We start from the raw sequence: 22,010 nt of genomic DNA on the forward strand, positions 1-22,010 counted from the left end.
CCCATGTAGAGTTCTGGCATGTCTTCATTATATTTATTCCTAGAGGCTTGAATTTTTAAAATGGAATTGTACATAGTGTTGTCAATGTTTAAGTTACTTTTCATTTGTTTGCTAATGTAGAGGAATGACTTTTGTATGTGGATTTATAACTAGTTACCTCGCTAACTTCTCCCATTCATCATAATTTCTTGGTGTGTTCTTTTCAGTGTTCTATGTAGTCAGTCATCATCTGAAAATAATAACAGTTGTGTTTTTCATCTTCAGACTTGATTTTTAATGCCTCATTGTGCCAGTCAGGACCTCCATCCGTTACTGCATAGAAGTGATGATAGCGTACATTCTTCTTGAGTACCTGATTTCAAGGGAAAGCTTCCCTAGTTTCCCCTTCCCAGATAGTATCCTTTTTAGGTTTCTCATAAATATCATGTATGAGGTTTAGAAAGTCCTCTTTCATTCCTGACATAACAAGAAAATTTTCATTAATTTACATGAAATTATATCTATAGTTTTTTCTACATATATTGAGATAACATTATTTTTCTCCTTTAATATGTTAATGTATTGAATTATATTTCAGATTTCTAGCAGTAAACCATTCATGCATTTCTCCAGTAATCAAATGTGATCATTGTATATTATCATTTTTATGTTGCTCAGTTCAGTTTTGCTATTTTTTTTTTTTTGGTATCAATGTACAATTACTTGAACAACATTATGGTTACTAGACTCCCCCTATTATCAAGTCCCCCCCACATACCCCATTACAGTCACTGTCCACCAGCATAGTAAGATGCTATAGAATCATTGTCTTCTCTGTATATACTGCCTTTCCCGTGTCCCCCACCCCTGCTACATTATGTGTGCTAATCGTAATGCCCCCTTTTCCCCCTTATTCCTCCCTTCCTAACCATCCTCCCCAGTCCCTTTCCCTTTAATAACTGTTAGTCCATTCTTGGGTTCTGTGAGTCTGTTGCTGTTTTGTTCCTTCAGTTTTTAGTTTGTTCTTATACTCCACAGATGAGTGAAATCATTTGATACTTGTCTTTCTCTACGTGGCTTATTTCACTGAGCATAATACCCTCTAGCTCCATCCGTGTTGTTGCAAATGGTAGGATCTGTTTTCTTCTTATGGCTGAATAATATTCCATTGTGTATATGTACCACATCTTCTTTATCCATTCATCTACTGATGGACACTTAGGTTACTTCCATTTCTTGGCTATTGTAAATAGTGCTGCAATAAACATAGGTGCATATGTCTTTTTCAAACTGGGCTCCTGCATTCTTATGGTAAATTCCTAGGAGTGGAATTCCTGGGTCAAATGCTATTTCTATTTTGAGTCTTTTGAGGAACCTCCATACTGCTTTCCACAATGGTTGAACTAGTTTACATTCCCACCAGCAGTGTAGGAGGGTTTGTTCCCCTCTCTCCAAATCCTCGCCAACATTTGTTGTTGTTTGTCTTTTGGATGTTGGCCATCCTAACTGGTGTGAAGTGCAGTTTTGCTGTTTTTAAGGAAGTTTACATCTATGTTCATAAGAACTGGATCTCTACCCTTCTCTTCTCATACCAATCCTTGTTTAGAGAAGAATAAGCATCTTCAGGCTGACATCCCAGTCCCCCAGCTCCCAGTACTCGGGTGAAAGCCAAGACCACCTCCACCAGAAGATCCTGCTCCAAGATCATTTACTTGAATTCTCAATTTCCCTTTTTGCTGGCCCAAATATACTAATTGTACCTTGTTGTTTTCACTTAACTATATATCCTGAAAATTACTCTATGGCACTTCATAGTGATTTCCCCTTTCTAACATCTAAATTCTGTGCCACTGTGGGCATACTCCTTAGTCATACAGCCAGTCTCCTTTATATAGGCATTTATGTATTTTTTGAGATTTTACTTTTACTGACATGCCAAATGAGTAATTTTTCATGTGCCTGTTTTTCTATATTGTTGGAGGTGTAACAGTAGGATAGATTCTGAAAGCGTAATTGTTTGTTAAGGGAAAATTTGTGTGTAGTTTTATTAAATATCTCCAAATTCTATTCCATAAAGGTACCACTTTGTACTGCCACCAACCATGTGAACATGTATGTTTCTCATTACAGAATATGTTGTCAAGCTTTTGAATTTTTGCCAAGTTCTCACCATAACTGAGAAATGTTCTGTCTGTAGTTGTTGAGGTTCATTCATATTGTAGTATGTATCAGCACTTCATTTTTATATCTGAATAATATTCCATTGTATGTGTACACCACAGTTTATCCATTCATCTATTGATGGACATTTGTGTTTTTGGCACCCTTTGGCAAGTGGAAGTATTGCAGTATAAACATTAGTGTACTAGAATCTATTTTTGGTATCTATTTTCAGTTCTTTTGAGTCTATACCTCAGGGTAGAATTAATAGGTCATATGTTTAACTTGATATGTTTAACTTCTTGAGGAAACTGCAGACTGTTTCCCCAGCAGTTGAGCCATTGAATATTTTTATCACTGATGCTTGAAAATTTCAGTTGCTCCAAATCTTTACCAACACTTATTATTATCATTGTTTGGGATTATAGCCATCCATATGCATGTGAAGTGGTATCTAACTGTGGTTTTGATTTGCATTTCCATGATAATTAATAATGTTGAGCATCTTTTCATGTGCTTGGTGACCATTTCTGTATCTTCTTTGGAGAAATGTCTATTCCAGTCCTTGGCAATTTTGTCATTGGGTTGTTTGTCTTTTTCTTCTTGAATTGTAGGAGTTCTTTATATATTCTAGATATTAGACCCTTATAAACTACATGAATTTCAAATATTCCCCCCCACATTATAGGGGTTATCTTCTTGATTTTTTGATGAAGTCCAATTTATCTTTTTGTTGTAATTGTGCTTTTGGTGTCATTTCTAAGAATCCATTGCCTAATCCAAGGTCATGATGATTTACCTCTCTGTTTTCTTCTTAGAATTTTGTAGCTTTCATATTCAAGTCACTGATCAACTTTGAATTGATTTTTGTATATGGTATGAGATAGGGGTCCAATTTCATTCTTTTCCATGTGAATACCCAGGGTCCCAGTACCATCTGTTGAAGTGACAACTGTTGGTCTTGGCACGTTTGTTGAAAATCAACTGGCCATAGATGCATGAGTTTATCTCTGGACTCTCAGTTCTATTCCATTGTTCTGTATGTCTATCCTTGTGCTGGTCCTACACTCTTTGGATTATCATAGCTTTGTAGCAAGTTCTAAAATTGAGAAATGTGAGTCCTCCAATTCATATTCCTTTATCAGTATTGTATTGTGTATATGGATAAATGCCCAGAGACCATTCTTCTTTTTTAATTAAGCATTTACAGCTCTCAATTCCCCGCTGAGCCCTGCTTTCACTGCATCCTATATATCCTATAAGCTTTGGTATATTGTGTTTTCATTTATCTTAAAGTGTTTTCTAACTTTAATTGTGTTTTTATCTGTGACCCATTGTTTACTTATGGGTGTGTTGTTTAATTTCCACATATTTGTGAATTTTACAGTTTCCTTCTATTATCCATTTCTAATGTAATTTTATTGTGGATGGAGAATATCATTATATGACTTCAATCCCTAAAAATGTATTTAGACTTGTTTTGTGGCCTACTTTATGATTTATCTGGAGAATGTACCATGCATAGTTGAGAAGAATATGTACTCTGTTGCTGTTGAGTGGAGTGGTCTGTATATGTTTTTTAGGTCTACTTGATGGATGTGTGGACCCTGACGTTGCACATTTCCTGGGGATTATGTAGAGTGTGGCTACTTACAGTCAGTCCCTTGGTTCTGGACTCATGTATTCTGGTATTGGAGACAATGCAGTGCACAATGGCCTTTGGCTCAAAGTATGTTTCCCAACCAGAAGGAAAGTGCTGCATCTTTGCTGGTGGTACCTCCAATCTGGCAATTTATATGCTTCTTCAGTAGGTCAATCCACAGGTCTGTCAGGCTGACAGGTTCTGGATGATACGTATAGGGTAGAACCATGGAGACCTTGTGAGTATGGGCCTGCTATTGAACCTCTTCTGAAATCAAATTGGTCAGTTGGCCTGAGGCACTGTTACCCAAAATCCCATGTCAGTACATGAAGCATTCTTTGAGCCATGACTTAGTGGTGTTGGTTGAGGCATCACAAGAGAAAAAGCCAAATCATGCTCCTAGAATATGTGTCTATCCCAGTCAAGGTGAGTCACTCCCTTTCTAAGGAGGCAGGGGTCTGTTGTCCTAAACTCGCAGCAAGTGGCTGATTCACTTCCTGAGCAGTGGTGCTGTATCATGGGCTCAGCCTGCTCTGTGCTGCTTCTGGGTTGTGCCTTCTGCACAGCAGTAGCCAGAGCAGCTTTAGTGGCTGTGAGCTTATGTTAATGACCTACCTATGTACAACCAACCCCTCTGTCATCGTGGTTACACTAGTCCTGGGTCCATTGTGAAAGTGCTGGAGTGGCTAAAGACAGAATCTGGCCTGCATTAACTGGCCAAGACATCCAGTATAGCCAGGTGTATCATGCCTCGCCTGCAGTCATGTACACGTGGTGCCCACTTCCACTCACCCACTACATATCTTCCTCAAGCTTCTGGTCTCCAAGTTTCTGGCTTGTTTCTTTCAGATCTCTAGCTAACATGCAAAGCATTCACCACTCTTTAGGGGGCTGTAGATATCTCAGGCCTCTTCTCTCTACTGAAACTACAGGTGGATCACCAGAGCCTCTGTCCACAGAGAGGAATGCCTGTCCCCATTGCCTTTTAAGCAACACCTCCAGTATCACACCTGTAGGATTGTTGTGTAGAAATGGTAGATTTTCAGCTTACAGGCACTTAGAGACCCAACGCATCTGTGAACCATACTTCCTTATTTTTCTGCTGCACCAGCTAATAGAAAACAGCCCCTGGTGCCACAAGTGTGAGCTGATGGAGCAGCATAGACATAACAGTGTCAGGTGACAAAGGGATCTAGACCATCTGTTTGGGTATTTCTCTTGTACAGTATGGACCTGCTTGTTCCTATCCCGTGTGTACTACTTCAAATATATAGATTTCTCCTGGTCTTATCTGAACTCATGTCTTGTTGGGTATGACAGCACCAAGCTAATGATGAGCATGTTTGAGAACAGCTACTGAGATACTCAGTCTCTTCAGAATCAGGTAACATGCTAGAAGCTATTTTATTAATGGTGCATAGCTTTCTCCTGCTGAAGGCTGTTCCCAAGATTAGTGATAAAGAACTAATGTGTGTTGAGCACTAACTTTGTTTCCCACGCTGGGCAGGAATACAAAGGTTGACTTCTACTCCCCTTTAAGGGTTTACATGAGAGAATAATTCCTCCATGAATCCTTTACTTATTCCCTCAAGTTGGGATCATTAGACCCTCTGCTAGGCTTCAATATTCATATTTTCCCCCTCCATAGCCTTTGTCATTTTATGTTATTCTGATTTAATTTTCTATTTCTTCTGCTAGATTATGAATCCTGTAGAAGCATGAAAAGTGTCTGACTTACTTTACAGTACACAGCACTCACTGAATATAGTACCTTGCACATAGGATTTCAAATTCAAATCCACAAACACTATCATTTGAACATTTCATTGCTCTCTGAGTCACATGAAGACATAACTTATCCAAGAGTATGAAGGAGTTTGTTGTAGAGTTGAATCAGCAATCCCGTTGTCTTACTTTTGCACCAAGAAAGGTCCTCTACTAAGTCAGACTCTGGGGCCAGTGAGGATGGCTAGGCAAGGAATAGCAGCTTCACTTAGGCTGGCTCTCCAGTGCCACAGACCACTGGGTCCAAAACATGGGTGCTGCGAAAGAAAATAAGCCTGTCTGGTTCTGCCTAAAATGTGTGTTGTTAGGACAGACTAAATGGCACTAACCAAGAGCCCCCAACATATAATGACTGAACTGCAGTAGGTTTTATTAATGCTCATACAAAAAATATAGATGGCTATTCGACACCAGTGAGCGACTCTTCTTCCATCTGGTGATTCAGGGCTTCAGGCTCCTTCCATCTCTTGGCTTCATGGTGTTGTTCTATATACTAAGCTGGTGGAAGGAAAAAAGGGTTGGCAGGAGGCTTACCAGCTTCTCTAGGCCCTGCTAAGAAGTGACAACCAACCTTTGCCATCAACCTGTTGGCTGCAGTGTTTATATTGCCACACTAGCCACAGAGTGGTCAGATCAGGAAAATGTAGCTCTTATTTGAACAGCTACTTCAGATCTATAACTTCTGTTCGATAGGCTTAGGATGATAGTATCCACTCACCAAACATGACCTTTCATGAGTAGCTAAAAATGAACTTGGAGACTCTGAGCACTGGGCACAGGTCACACAGCATTCAGTAAACTGCAGTTACAAGTATTACAGATTTTGAAAATAAACTGCACCTGTGTACTGATGGACACTGTGTTAGGGGTCTAGAACATCAGAATAGGGTTCATTTTTTTCCCACCATCTTCTTCCCAGATTCTATGCCTATTGGGAGTCCCTACCCTCAGGTTCTCCCTCTTTTTCCCGTTAGGTAAACTTCTTTACCTTTGAGAGCCCACAATATTCTTCCACAATATATGGTCAACAATCACCTCCTCCTGGATAAATTGCCCTGAGCCCTTGACTGACAGGTCCCTTCCTCTGTCTGAACTCGGAGGCCCTTACTGTGTGCCCGCGATCTTCCCATGTCCTCCTCCAGTGTCTCCCTCTGACATATTCACTAATAATATATAATACATATTACAATAGCATGTAATATGTATTATATAGTAACAGATATATTAATATAATAATTAAATATCATCAATTAATTATATCACATATAATATTTTATTATATTAATTAACTATAAGTTATATATGTATAAAGCTAGAGGAATATGCATGTAATAAATAGGTGTTTTCCAGCTTTATTTATATATAGTTGAAATATATTCATTATATACAATTATAAATTATCAATTATATCTTAAAGCTGGAAAAAATGCATGTTTATTAGGATATAATTGATACAAACATTGTGTGAGTTTACTGTGTACAACATGTTAATTTGATACACTTACATGTTGCAGAATGATTAGGAACATGGCATTATCTAATACCTCCATCATATCACATAGGTATCATTTCTTTTTTGTTTGTTTTATTTTTAATTTTTTATTAAGGTATTATTAATATATACTCTTACGAAGGTTTCACATGAAAAAACTATGTGGTTAGTACATTTATCCTTATTATCAAGTCCCCACCCACACCCCAATACAGTCACTGTCCATCAGTGCAGCAAGATGCCACAGAGTCACTGTGTGCCTTCTCTGTGCTTCACTGTTCTCCCCGTGATCTCCCACACCAAGTGTACTAAACCAGGTATCATTTCTTTTTAGTGGTGAGAACATTCAAGATCTCCTCTCTTGGCAACTTTCAAGTATATAAAACAGTATTATTAGCTATAATCACTATGCTGTGTATTAGATTCCCAGAATCTATTCACTTTATAACTGGAAGTTGTACCCTTTGCAAACATGCCCTTCTTCCCAAGCTTCAGCCCCTGTTCACCATCACTCTTTTCTGTTTCTGTGAATTCATCTTTTTTCAGTTTTACATATAAATGGTGTATTTTCTGTCTGATTTATGTCACTTATTATAATGGTCAAGTTTCCTTCAAGTATCACAAATGTCAGGCTTTCTTTTCTCATGGCTGAATAATATTCTATTGTATATGTATATACCACATCTTTATCCATTCATACATTGATGAATGTAGCTTGTTGCCAGATTTTTTATAAATAATGTTTTCTTTCCTTTTTTCCTGTCAATTATATTGTAATTAGAAACAGAAATAGATTCCATATTTCAGGAACAAAATTCTCCTTGCAGAGGAGAGGGTGCATGATGTGAGAGGCAGAGATGTCTCTGCCCAGAGAACAGGCCCCAGTGAGGGGCGGGCAGAGGCAGGAAATGAGGACTCCAGGCACTGCCCTGGCACGGCCAGGGGAGGCAGGAAGGAGCCCAGGTAAACCAGTTCCCTCTCTCTGTCCCTCTCCACACCCAGCTCTCCAGGGAAGTCAGTGCCAGGCAGAGCTCACCTCTCCCACCAGAGTCATGCCAGCGCGGGCCCTGCTGCCCATCCTGTTCCTCTGTGTGCTGCTGCGACAGGCCGAGGGAGCGTTCCGTGGCCAGAGGCGGACACAGAGTAGGTGGTGCGTGAGGGAACACGATGGGGAGGACGCAGCAGGGCGGTGTCCGGGTTCCGGGGGCCTGGGACTGGAGCCTGTCGCGCGTCCTGCTCTGACCACACCACTGAAGACTCGGCTCCTCCCAAACCATGGCCCCAACCCCTTCCCCCAGGCCTGGGAATTGTGATGGGGTGGGAGGGGGAACCTACACCTCTCTCTTCTCCATTCCCCAAATCCAGAGACAGTTGGGCCACACGGTAATGAAAGGAACAGCGGGGCTGAGAATAACATGGGAAAACAAAACAGCTATTCTTTGATCTATATACACATGCGACAGATAAACATCCAGGCATGCATGGGAGTGGGTGTAGGATGAAGGGCCACTGGGGAAGCAGATTTGGGGGACACAAGGCCAAGGTAAGTTATCATCACAGGGGCCAGGATGGTGGCAGTGGAGGGGAAGTACGGAAATTGCTGTTTGCTGGGAAGGGTCAGATGTGCTGGAGACAGTGACAGTGAGGGAGGAGAGACAGGGCAGAGGGCCAAGCTCACCTTCCTCTGTGGACCTCCTGATTCTGGAGAGTAGGGGATGGTGTGCAGGGTGCCCTGACTTCGTGGAGCTCGCAGGGTCAGTGTTGATTCTATGGGGGTGTCTTCGCCAAGGGCACGATAATGGGAAGCAGGGTCCCGGCAGCAAGAGTAAGGAGAGAGTCCTGGGGGCCCCAGCATCAAGGGCTAGGTGGGGAGGAGGGGGCAGTAAGAGTTAAGATCCTGCCAATCATAGGCTTGGTGACGGGCAGAAAGGGACCCGAGAGGTCCAGGAGTGGTGGGTGGGACCGTGTCCGGGTCCTGCAGGAGGCTATAGCCTGAGAGGGGTCTTCTCTAGGAACCTGGTTCCTCTGACCCGGCTTCTGGTCTGTTTCAGGAACACAGCTACCCACAGAAATCAAGGTGTGTGAGAAGTCCACCAACATATACATGTGCAGACGCAGGTGTGAGTATCACCAAGAGTGTCAAGCAAACAACATCTGCTGTTCCACCTTCTGCGGGAACGTTTGCATGAGCCTCCTGTGAGATGGAGAGGGGCCGGGAAGGGGCATCCCGCTCCCCTGACCCTCTGTTCAGGGACGGTGCCCGCCACCAGGCACGGGGACCTCAGATCCCACGCTCAAGGCTGTCTGCAGGAGTGTCACTCGCCCCACTGTCTGAACTACTCGTTCCTGGCAAATAAACGAGAACAGATGCCCCAGGACCTGCCTGGTTTCTTCCAGTGCTGTGATCACAGAGGCCCAGGGTGCCCTTGGGTCCAGCTCTCTGGTCTCTCTGCCTGTCACGCTCCCTTGGGCCCCTCCCTTGGCCCACTCACCCTGCCAGGCCCCTGGAGACTTGGCTCCTAGCTGTGCTGCTCCCTGAGCCAGCGCTCCCGGGGGGAGAAACTGCTCATGTGTGGCATCTCCCCCAGCTAAGGAGAACACTTCCCTCCCAACAGGACAGGCGCCAGGTGGAGGCTAGAGCCTGGGCTCAGAGTAGGAGGCCCCCAAGGAGGCCTCTCATCGAACTTGACCCCCCATCCTGGCCTGCCCGTTCGCCTTGTGAGGCTCAGATGACTGCCTCCTTACAGGGAAGAATAGGAATTCCAGGGAGGTTAAGGGACAGGCCCAAGGCCAAAAGAGAGTGCGAGGTCTGGATGCAGCCAGAGGAGCATGTTCCCCCTGGACTCCCTGTTCGCTGGCTTCCTCCCCATGTGGTGAGACCTTGGTGTGGAAGGGAGAGCCTGTGCTAACCTCAGTGAGCCCCACTCCTTCCTCCACCAGTACGGCCCCACCCTTATGAGGGGGCCTGGAGTAGGGTGCCTTCCATTAACTGAGTGGTCCCTGCCTTTCCCAGGTGTGGGGGAGCAGGTGGCTCATGGTGATGCTAAGGATAAATCTGCACAGGACACCCTGGGGCTTGGCCACAGTCTCCTCGTGAGTCCCTGGAAACTAATCACTGGGACTCAGAAGCCCTTCTAGTCGGTGCAATCACCATTCCTCGGAGGTGGTCCTGGGGCCAACCCAGGGAGCGGGTCATGGGGCCAATCAGGACACAGAGTCGAGTGTGAAGACCTCGGGCAGGCAGGCACGCTGGGGGCAGGGGTGCTGTACTGCCCTCCAGTCCGGTGCTTCCTGCGGATGCTCAGGAAGGAGACGTCAGCGGAGGAAACCGCCTGTCAGACCAGAGCCGCTGGTCCCCAGAAGCATCACGGGCTCCTGCTACTGGATTTGCTTCTCGACCTCTCCTAAGAGTTGTTCTTGGACAGGGGGGCCTTTGGAAGAGATCGTGATCAACCACCAACACGACATCATTGGAGGGGGTGGGTGGTAAGGGCGTGCTCTGCAGGAACTCTTACGTGGTGCCTCCTCACATAGCCTCAGTCTCCCAGCATCCTCCCCGGGCTTGGCCTTGCCCCAAACACCCTGGGAGAGACTATTAAGAGAGGCAAGCTACCTGCCTGGGGCCACGTAGGACATGTCCTCCCACGTCAGGTCCAGTGCTCCCTACCCCATGGGTACACCGTGGGTGTCAGGCTGACCCATTCCTTGGCCCTGGCATGAACACCATGGACCATGGATTTTATGGCAGCAGGTGCCTTTCTCCAGTTATGTGATAACAGGTGCCCTGCTTTCTCTGGACAGTGCAGCTGCCCCAGGGAACTCAGGGGCTACACCTGGAGAGCTATGGCTGTGGGGGGGTGCATGCAGAGCCTTTCCTGTGTTATTGGAACAACTGTGAGCCTCCATATTAGGTAGAGTGGAGGAGTAGGGACTCCTGGAATCTCAGGGAGGCAGAGGAAGATGCAAATGCAAATTCTGCCATGATCTGGGTCTCCAAGCTGTCAAGCCCCAGCCTGCAGAGAATTGCAGATCAGGGCTGGTCTGTTTGTGCCCAACCACATAGCTCCACGGGTGCCATGACTTTTGCATTATTTGTTCTCTTTTCATGCTCCAGACCTGATCCTAGCAAATTCTTTCGACCAATAATATTAGAAGTAGCTGTCTTACATGCATGGACTTGGCATTGTATCTTCACTATCTCCCCTCAGGACTGAGTGATTTCTTTGGCTCTTTGACATATTAGAGTCTGAAGAATATTTGATTACTTGATGTCCTATAGAACTCATGCCTGTCCATCATATTGATTATGTTATGCCAAGTGGCTGTAGGGAGTGGAAATTGCATGTAATCTAGGTGCTTTACCGTGTTCCTGCCAGAGGACAGGCCTTGTACCATAGCCCAGGAGTTGCCATGGTGGTAAACTCTCCCGGTGTCCTGTGGCCTGGGGCCCAGAAGCACAGTCCCTCTGAGGCAGGAGGCAAGTGCCTCTCCATGTACTGTCCACTGTGAAGAAAGACGCAATGCTTTGTGGATCTCTTTGGTATTTGGAGACAGCAAAGGCCACTTCTGGGCATTCTCTTCTTATCTGTTACCACGGGGAATGTAAGGCTGCTGGATTTGAGTGAGACCCAGATTGAGGAAAGATTTTGCAGCAGGTCCCAAAGGTGTTCATAGTCGCCTGCCACTGTGTCTTAGCACCCAGCGTATGCATTACATTAAAAGTGTCTGTGACAGGTTAAGATACCAGACAGAACAGTTGCCGAGTCCACGTAGGAGAAGCACAGAACACACACCTGGAAAGCTGAGGGCAGGGCTTTTTCCTCTTCTGTTGCTGGGTGTTTTCCATTTGAGAAGGAGCTTTCTTGCTGGGGGACTCTGGTCAAGACTGAATGCCTGACCCATAGGACATCAAGTCCGTTTATAATGGGAACTGTCCCATGACATACTGGGAATTTTCTGATTCATGAAGTCTTAACATGGGATGTACATAGAGGCGGTCTGTTGTCAAATGGAAATGGTGTACGTGAGACTGAGCTTGATCGGTTCCAGAGGAAATGAGTAACCATATAATCAGGTGCAGGGCTCCAAGGACCCGCTGATTTCCCCTCTTGCTTCATTCTTTCCGTTGACACTTACTCTCCAAAGTGCTTCCTTTCTCATGTCCCCATTTGCTCCTAAGAAACGGTGGCTTCCCCTGCTTACCTGTTTGGGTCCTCAGATTTCAAATTCCTCCCATCTGATTTCTCAAGAATGAGAGATCTCATCGACCAGGTATCAGCCTTAGTGTCTGTATTCCTCTATTTACATTTGGACTTTTCATTTTCTGAGGGTGACTGCATCTGTGTCCTACACTAAGTCCTCTGCTCCCATGCCCTCATTTTCATGCAGTTGCTGCCATCTATGTGTATCTCTGGATGAACGTGGACTCCAACACTGTCTGCTGGACCTGGGTGTTTATTTCTCTGTTCGCAGACCCTTTAAATTTGTAGCATTCTCTATTTCTTCATTAGGCTGAGGGTAGGAGTTATGGATTGACGTATTCCCTCTCCTTGCTGATCCGTCTGGGTTTTTTGAAGAGAACCAATTTGAGCAGCCATAATTACACCTGGCAACTTCTTTTTTAAAAACTTGCTTTTAACAACTTCAAGGAATTTTTGGCGATTGTGTCTTGATTTTAAGATTGTCACTAAAAACTGAAAACTCTCAGAAACTTTTTTAGAAAAGGTGATAATTTCACGCAGTTACGGATTTCACCACATAAATATTTTATACTTCTTTGCTGGTTCTTGTTTGAGTTCCCCAGGGCTGCCTCAACAAAGAATCACAAACTGGATTGGATGGCTTAAAACAACAGAAATTTATTCTCTCATATTTGAGTGGCTAGAAGTATAATATCAGGGCATTGGCAGAGCCATGTTCCTTCTGAAGGTGCTGAGGAAGAATCTATCCAATGTCTCTCTTCCAGCTTCTTGCAGTTGCTGCAGTCCTTAGCATTCCTCTGCTTGTAGATGCAAACTCTAATCTTCGCCTTTGTCTTCACATCGCCTTCGTTCATGTGTTTGTATCTGTCTAAATCCAAATTTCCCTGTTCTTATAAAGAAGCTAGTCATTGTATTACAGCCCACCCTAATCCAGTATGACCCCATTTCACAGTGATTACATATGATAAGACCCTATTTCCAAATAACGTCACATTTGCAGGTACTGGAGATAAGGTTTGGTTTTTTTATTGTTGCTGAGTTTTAGCACTCTCTATATTCTGGATATTAATTCCTTACCAGATATATGATATGCCAATATTTCCCCCCATTCTGTGAGGTGTCTTTGTACTCTTTTGATGCACAAAATTTTTAAATTTTTCATGAAGTCCAGTTTGCTTATTTTTTTCTTTTGTGACCTGTGTCTTTGATATCATATCCAAGAAATTGTTGCCAAATCTGTCATGAAGTTTTCCTTATGTTTTTTTCTAAGAGTTTTATATTTTTAGATCTTATGTTTATGTCTGTGGTCTATTTTGATTTAATTTTTGTATGCAGTGTTAGGTAAAGGTCCAGCTTGGTTCTTTTGCATGTGGATATCCAGTTTTCCCAGCACCCATGTTGAAAACACTGTCCTTTTCCCATTGAAAGGTCTTGGCACCTTTGTCAAAAAAATCATTTGACCATGTATGTAAAGGTTTATTTCTGTCTATTTCTCAACCCTGTCAGTTTTGCTTTCTCTGTTTTGATATTGTCATTAAGTGCATAAATGTTTATAATTATGTAATAATTAATTATAATCTTCTTTCTGTACTGAAGCTTCTACTAATATATAATGACCTTTGTCTCTTGTAATCTTTTTCATTTAAGGTCTGTTTTGTCTGATGTTAGTATAGCTGCCCCGACTCTCTTTTTAACTATTTGCATGGAATATCTTTTTCCTTCCTTTCACTTTTAATCTCTTTGTGTCTTTGGATCTAAAGTGAGTCTCTTGTAGCTAGACTGTGGTTGGACCATATATTTTTATCTATTCTGCCTATCTCTGTTTTTTGAATGGAGACTTTAACCCATTTACATTTAAAGCAATTACTGATAAGAAAGGACTTACTTCTATTGTTTTTCCCATTTGTCTTCCATGTGCCTTGTAGCGTTCTTGTTTTATATACACACACACACACACACATACACATATCCATGTAGTCATATACATGTATGTATTTGTTTATTATATATAATTAATTAATATGTGTGTATATATACAATATATAATATATAAATATATATACATATATGACTAGATGAATATACACAAAACTGTTAGCACGGGTGATAAAACTAAGAGTGATTAAAAAATTTCTTGGTCATTTTCATAGATTTACAAGATTTATGCACCAAGCATGGGTTGCTCTTTTAATTGTACAAAAACAACAAGGATATTCTGGCAATAAACCTTTTTTTCTTCAGAAAGGAGTAACTAGGATGAAGCAGTGAGGGGCCCCATGAAGAGGTCAAGGCCAAGGATATGTTGTAAAGCGGGAAAAGGCAAGGAAACAGACCCAGAGAAGAAAATGTTCAGGCGATCCACAGGCTTTGCTTCCGTTTTGCTCACCATCTTTCTTGTTCTACCCAGGCAACTCCGGGAATGCTCCAATGCTCTGGGGCCCCCAGGTAGGACTTACCCAGAGGTAGCCACAATTCACTCGGCCCCTGGAGTCCCCCTTTCCATTATGCATCTTTGCTAGATTTATAAGTGCACCTGGAGAAAGTGATCTGAATAATGGGAAATGGGCCCAAGAAGTAACATGGCTCTCTGGTCCAAGAGAAGCTGGGGGCTCCACCGTCTGGCATGCATAGCTCTGGACTCACTTTCTTTTAAATCCTGTACCTGGAACTTACTAGCTGTGTGGCCTTGGGCAAGTCACTTAACTCTTCTGTGCCTCAGTTTCTGTGACTATGAAACAGGAATAACAGTAATATTGAACTCATAGGGCCATTAAGAGTATCAGTTAATACCTGTTAAATACCTGACATTTAGTGAGTTTGGCGTTAAGCTGGGTGACTCTTGACACCTAACTGGGTAAATGTTTCATTTGCTTATTTAGCAAACCTTACATAGCACTGCCTCTATGCCAGACATTGGCTCTAAGTAGTTAGCAAATAATCACTCACAGAACCCTCTCAACAACCCAATGAGGAAGGAAAGTGCTGTTATTATCCCCACTCTGCAAATGAGGACATGGAGGCACAGGGAGCATGAGTGGCCTGCCCAAAGTGAGTGGAAGCTGGGATCTGAATCCAGGCTGAGTCTTCAATCTCCCTGTAATGTGACCTTTTCCAGGCTCCCTTGGCAGAGCCCCGGCTTTTTACCAGCCCAAAAGGCACAAGACATTGACAATAAGGTTGTGTTAGGCTGATGCTAACAATGGAGAAGTTAACACAGAGATGGATGGAACTTTACAAAACTCATCACACAAATTTTAGAGAAAAATAGATATACAGATTAGCTCCCCACCCCCATCACACTCCCAACCACACAGACTTCCAGGAAATGTGTGTGATGAAGGAAACCGGGTGGAGGTGGAGGTTGGGGAGGTGTGGGGAGGGGCTCCTGCAATTCCACAGTGTTCTGGTTCAACCTTTATTACCTGCAGAAAAAAGAAAAAAGAAAGTACTCCTTAAATAGGAATTCGGTGACAGCAGACAATGTTCCGAATGTACCCAATTTATGGCTTGGGGTAGAACTCGGAGATCTGGCACAACCATAGCCATGATTGCATTCAGAGTCTTTGCAATCTGTTCTGCTCATCATCTGCCTCCGTGCAAGGACTGTGGTTCCCGGAGACCAGCAAGAGCCATCAGCCAAGTAATTCCCAGCACTCCTACCCTGAGCACCTTCAGAGGTAGGTGAAGCCAGAGTCCTGGGGCTGGACGTGTGAGCCTGCAGACACTTCCCCTGGTGGCTTCGTTGGCTGACTTCCTGTCTGAATCATGCCCCCAAACCAGACCAACATTATCCCTTAATGGAAAAAATTATTGTCCTTTTGTTTAAATGGAGAATCTGAGGCAGAGAATGATGACATGGATGGCTGCCGTGTCCCGTCCTATGTGATAGTCTGAGATGGACAGTATGTGTTGCTTACGTAGTACTCCCACTGAGAAGCTGTGACCTGACTCCAATCATGAGAAAAATTTCAGATAGACCCTAAATGAGGAATGTTCAGTTAAAAGAAAAGGTTGGCTATATTCTTCAAAACTTTTAACATCATGAAAGACAAAGGTCATTATTAGGTGAATTTATAAAATGGAATACTGAGGTAGGTTAGATAAAAATGTGTTTTATCAATGTTTTAAATTTCATTAACTCTATTGTTAATATTCACTGAAGTATTAGACCTAATGGCATATGTACTTACTCTCAAATGGTTCAGTGAATGAGAGAAAAAGAAGAGTGAAAGCAGGTAATCAGCAGTAAACTCTTAAAACAGATGAATCTGAGCAAACGGTATACAGATGCTCTTTGTACTATTCTCACTCTTGTATCTTGGAAGTTATCTCTAAGTAATAGTTGAAAAAAGTTAAAGGCAGTCCATCTAATGACCCATGTGCCTCAAATTTTATTTTCCTCTTTTACAGTTTTTCACATATGCCATGTAGTCCTTCTAAGAAGTTTGTCTCTAGATACTGTGCCTGCTTTTGAGCATTTGAAGGGATTTCAGTCAACTCATGTAGCTTTGCTTCGGATTGAAAATGTTGAAGCAAAAATAAAGACTGAGGAAAAATTGGTCACTTGCAGGGAAAGAGACAACGACTCCACTGGGGCCGTGTAATTCATAGCGTCCAGGCATCTTCTTTGTCGTTGTTTCTTTTATTGTCCCTTCTGTTTGGCTTCTGGGGAGGGAAGCACCAGGTTAGGAGTGAGAGGGGGTGGGGAAAGGACTGAGAATCTTTTTGATCCATCCTTAGCCTTTTCCTAACACTACCAGTGAGCTGCCTAAAATAACAGCCTGCGCTTAACTCCGCATATTCTGTGTTCCCGGCCCTAGACCCCCCTCTTATTTTTCTCTCCTTCACGTGGATCTTCATCTATTATTGTATATTTCTTTTTCAAAATTAAAAAAAGAATTTTTTTGGTATGTAGTTGCTATACAGTACTATATTAGTTTCAGATGTACATTAGTGATTTGATAATTATATACAGCACTAAATGCTCGCCACAGTATTATGTATCTTGTTTATTGACTGTCTCCTGTACTAGGATGTCAGCTTTATGAGGGGAGGGCTTTCCTCCGTGCTGTTCCCTCAGTGCCTAGGATAGTGCCTGGCTTCTGGTAGTCACTTCACATAAGTATTTGTGGGGTGAATAAATTCAGGACAGATGAATGAAAGATGGGTTCCTCACCCATTCATCATAATTCATTCCAAATAGGTCAGAAAGTTAGAAAAAAAAAAAGCTGCAGCAAAGTCAATGAAATTAAATGGTAATAATTTCACCCCTCTGGAGAAGAGAGTCTGAACTTAAATAATGGCCAACATTTACTTTGCCCTTTCTGTGTGCCCAGGCCCTATACTCAGTGCTTCATGTATTCAATATTTGCAATGTGGGTACTGATATCACCCCATATCACAGACAGGGAAACTGAGGCTCTGAGCAGTGAGGTGGTTGGCCATTCACATATATTAAGCTAAATGGTTTGGAGCTGAGGTTCAAGCCCAGGTCTCTGACTCCAGTGCTCATGTTTGGTTCTCTGCCCGCTACTATACCGTCTACAGTGTAGTAAGAAATGGGAGAGAATTTCCTTCTTAGGGTAAGACAAGATGTATCTTGTTGGTACAATAAGCCAATCTTAATGGAGAAAAAAACTGGCAATGACTATCTAGGGTGTGAAATAGGCAGTATCCTTTACCTGGACGTCTAGATCTACAAATTTGTGCTCTGAAGCTAATAATGGGTTTCACCAAATTTCAGTTGCAAGAAGGTTCCCAATGACTTTTTTCCCCCAAAGAAGATAAGTTGTAAATTTTCAGATGTCTCATGATCAATGGGAAACTATTAATGATATGTGTAAATAGTATGCTGGGAAAATACTCACGGGGAGTGTTACTGTAATATGTTGAATGCCTTGTCCTTTGTCTCATTTAAATGTATGCAGAAAAGCTGCTTCCTTGCCTCTGTCTGAGAGACTGGGTATGGGACTTGACTTTTCCAGAACTGCCTCAATTTAGAATATGTAAAAAAAGTCTAAGTCTATGCAGTAGTCCAAACATTAAGCTTGAATTGAAAGTAGGGTTGCCCGCAAGTAGAGAAGAGATGGGGTCAGTTTCCTTTCTCGATGGCTGAGTGCCATTTTGGTGGTGGAGGAGGGAAGAGATAAAGGGGTCAGGACACCTATTTTTGGCAGGTAGTAGTGCATTTTTGTGCTTTCAGGGCTTAGCATTGCTTAACATTGGCTCTGTTGTGGGTAGTTTCATGGATTCTTTGGGTTTCCATCCCCCCACCCCCAACTGATGGAAATTTCTCAGTTGTGGTTCTCTTAAATCCATCTCCCTTCCCGTTGGTCCATTGCGACTCCGTTCCCAGACCCTCGGCATCTGGTCACTCACTATCTGTTTCCTTCTGCTGAGGTCCCATGGTCTTCCCAGGTGGCCCGTCTGGGATGAATCTGGCACAGACCCACACTGGCTCTTTCTTGCATTCTTTGCCCTATCAGATTCTATCAAAGTGCAGGCTGCAGTCTCTTCCTTGGGGACATAGGTCATGTCAGCCAGCCACCTGCCCTTTTGCAGTCTCAGGTTTAACTCAGACACTTACCTACCATGTCTCCACAGACCCCTGGGGCACACATAAAGCTCTGTGGGAGGCATCCTTAAAGCCTTTCTAGTGACTTGGAATTAAGAGTGTATACCATTCTTTAAAGAAAATCTGCTCAAAAATCCTCAAATAAATATGTAAAAATTCTGACCATTTTCTACTTCTAAAGCAAGTAAGGCTTTTTAAGAGTCCCTTAGCTACTTTTTGGCCATCCCTTTCTATCTTTTTAAGTCCTACAAGTTGATCCAGCTCACAAGCTCATACTAGGTACTATCCAGGGGTCTTGGTGAAAACTCTCATTTTAATATCATGTCACAAATTTTTAAGTAAAAAGTCAAGATATATGGCAGCAAGGCTGATATGATCTCAACTTTATAAAAGCAATTCCCAGTCACATACATGCACACATAAACAGAATAACATATGCCAAAATAGTGGGATTGCCAGGAATATTTCATTGTCTTCTTTGTACTTTTTTATTTAAGAATTTTGTAAACTGAATTTGAACTATCTTTTAATCAAGGGAAGACAACACATTTTTAAAATAATTTTGTTTTTCTGCAAAAGGAAGGCATGAAGTGTGAGATGGAGAGATACTTTTCAGCAAAGCTAAGGTTCAGCTTAGGCGTGTGCCTGTTGTTGGGTGAATGGAGGGCAAGGAAGAAAAACTAGAAGACAGAAGTGTAAAGAAATTCTATAAGCACTGTCTCTTGCTTCACAACTCTGTTGATAACTCTCAATCTCTAGCAGCGACTGGGAAGGAAAAACAATCCTGACAAACATAATAGTCAGACACATACGGTCAACATCATGAAGCTCTGGACATCTCTACTCATGACATTCCTCTGTATGCTAATGTCTGTGCTGGGCGGCATGAAGGACAAAGCTGGTAGGTCCTGAGGCTGGGTTGGGGATCAAAGTGAGTGTGTATGTGCTGTGCTAGTTCCTGGACAAGTGGTGGGGTATTGTGTCTGGCACATCTGACTCAGGACCCACCTTCCTTGGATTACCTTTTGGAGACTCAGAGACCTTTTTATGCACAGAGATTCAAGACATTCCCAAGTTTAAGTCCTTCAGTGTTTCCTCTTCCAACCTTGAAAGTGGCAATGAATATCTATCAACTTTTATATTCATTCCGTTAAGTTATAAGGATACGATGTATTTTCCCACGTCAGGCTCTCTTTGAGGGAGGAAGCACTAATACAGAGGCACTGGATCTTCCCATACTTCTAGAAGCTCTGTGTCCTAGCTGTGGGTATTTTGAGGAGTGCCAAATGGGTATTTCTTAAAATATACCTTAGTTTTAGTAGCAGGATCTTTCACAATGTGAAATGATAGAAAAAAAACAAACATGAGTTGGATCCCTAGTGGAGCAAAGTTGGGGGACATGTGATAAGCAAATGGAATCAATAAAGGGGGATCAAGAAAAATGGGTAAGAGAGAGAAGCATTTGGAGGGAGGCTGAGTTATGAAAGGCAGGGTCAACAGAGGTGGAAGAAAAGAGGAGAGAAGCTTTTCCTTACTAGCCCTGGTCTAGCATCCCACACTGTGAGATAGGTGTGCTAACTGTATCTCAGCCCTGAGCTCTCCTGTTATATAAATGTAGATTGCGTAGGAGGGCACATGACCGCTGGGAGTAAGCTGCGTTCCGTCTCCAGGATGTCCGAGAGGGCCCAGGGCTCTGCAGCACTGGTACGACCTCTGGGAGCAGAGAAAGCAAGGAGGTCAGGAAAGATGCAGTGAGGAGGCTCAAGAAGGGGACTTGCTTGTAAGGCAGATGGATACTTTGTCGGGACTTGGAGCTCAGGTTCTACAGGGTCTGCTGGGCTTAGGAAGGGCTTCTCTTCCCACACTTGGCTACATGGTCCGTCAGCGTCTTACCATCTCATCTCAATTTCAGACGATGACACATTAATTGAGGAGTGCTGGGGAAATCCAACAGCCCGTGACTGTACCAACAAGTGCTCTAGAACCTTTAAATGTGTGAGCATAAACTCTACATGCTGCTGGACCTATTGTGGAAACATCTGCTGGAAAAATTAAGTGAGTTGGTGGATGTGTGGATGTGTGCTTGCACGTGTGTCTTTACTGATTCACCCCCTCTTCCCAGATGCTATTATTCAGAAACGGACGAATGAGTTATCCCAAATCCTAGGCACAAAAAGCAGAAGACACTGTCTTCTAAACCTGGAAAGCAATTCAGTGACAAATAAACCAAGACACCAGCTTGGGGCGCTTGCTGCTTTTCAGTATATAATCAACGCTTGTGTGTCTTCATTGTATCATTCAACAGTTTGCTCTTTTCCTAATTTTTGTCCAGATTGCTAACCACAGTCAGACCATTGCACCAACCCCTTTGGCTCAGTCAAGCAGCAGATTTGTACCTTTCTTTGTTCAGTGAATGAATACCCCCACCTAATCAGAAGTGGACAATTCCCGTTGTGATACAAAGTATTCCTGTCCCATAGTCTGGCAGGGATGGGTAATATTAAGCTTGAGAATGAATGCTTATTTCTCAGAATTCCCTAGCCTTGAAGCATATAACCTTTTTCTCTTACAGAAAATCTTTGCAAGAATGGCTAAAACCCTAACCTCCCACCGGGACACTAGTCTATTCTCACTGAGGCCTGGGCAGGAGAAAATCCTTCACAAATAAACTCAATTACCAACAATGGTCTTTGGGTTTTCTCTACTTCATTCCACTAGGCTTGATTGCCTGTATTACAACCCCAGTATTATTCTGATCCTACAGTATATGGAAACTTCCAACTACTGCTTCCGCACCTGATTACCTTAGAACTGATGGTCTAATCATGGGCTTCACAGAATAGAAGTTTATTTCTCATATGACATTATAAAGTGGGTGACTGGCAAGCTGGTCTCTGGTAAGTTTGTTTCTCACAGGGTGTAGGTAAACAATTGTAAAACTACTTTACATGTATACAAGATTGAACAAACAACAGCTGGCAGGTGATAAGAGCAATGTTTCTGTCAGAGAAAAAAAGTTACTTATAAGCAGAGGGAGAAAGCTGGAATAACCCCCAGGGGTACTGGGTTATAATCAGAGACATCAATATGAGCTCACATTGAATAATAATACATATACAGATAGGCAGATGCAGAAATGATTATGGACATGTATGTGTACATGGATTAGTTATACAC

At 42.9% G+C, this 22,010-nt stretch overlaps 2 protein-coding genes across 2 annotated transcripts; both read left to right on the plus strand.

Annotated features, from left to right (window-relative positions):
• The first annotated feature begins 8,066 nt into the window (after positions 1 to 8,066).
• On the plus strand, positions 8,067 to 9,424 carry LOC118970339 (WAP four-disulfide core domain protein 10A). Its single transcript, XM_037007269.2, has 2 exons — positions 8,067 to 8,201; positions 9,110 to 9,424. Exons 1-2 carry the CDS (start codon positions 8,111 to 8,113, stop codon positions 9,256 to 9,258), a joined length of 240 nt encoding a protein of 79 aa, XP_036863164.2. The 5' UTR covers positions 8,067 to 8,110; the 3' UTR covers positions 9,259 to 9,424.
• A 5,865-nt stretch (positions 9,425 to 15,289) lies between these two features.
• WFDC11 (WAP four-disulfide core domain 11) lies at positions 15,290 to 20,888 on the plus strand. Its single transcript, XM_073238047.1, has 3 exons — positions 15,290 to 15,307; positions 19,593 to 19,734; positions 20,746 to 20,888. Exons 1-3 carry the CDS (start codon positions 15,290 to 15,292, stop codon positions 20,886 to 20,888), a joined length of 303 nt encoding a protein of 100 aa, XP_073094148.1.
• The last annotated feature ends 1,122 nt before the right edge of the window (positions 20,889 to 22,010 follow it).

Source organism: Manis javanica, chromosome 5 (assembly GCF_040802235.1).
Source record: "Manis javanica isolate MJ-LG chromosome 5, MJ_LKY, whole genome shotgun sequence".
Taxonomy (NCBI): Eukaryota; Metazoa; Chordata; class Mammalia; order Pholidota; family Manidae; genus Manis; species Manis javanica.

Bases quoted from the DNA above. Each gene is read 5' to 3' on its own strand.
- LOC118970339 (XM_037007269.2), top strand. From the start codon at position 8,111: ATGCCAGCGCGGGCCCTGCTGCCCATCCTGTTCCTCTGTGTGCTGCTG. The intron at 8,202-9,109 runs GTAGGTGGTGCG...GGTCTGTTTCAG, and splicing joins TGGCCAGAGGCGGACACAGA to GAACACAGCTACCCACAGAA.
- WFDC11 (XM_073238047.1), top strand. The intron at 19,735-20,745 runs GTAGGTCCTGAG...TCTCAATTTCAG, and splicing joins CGGCATGAAGGACAAAGCTG to ACGATGACACATTAATTGAG.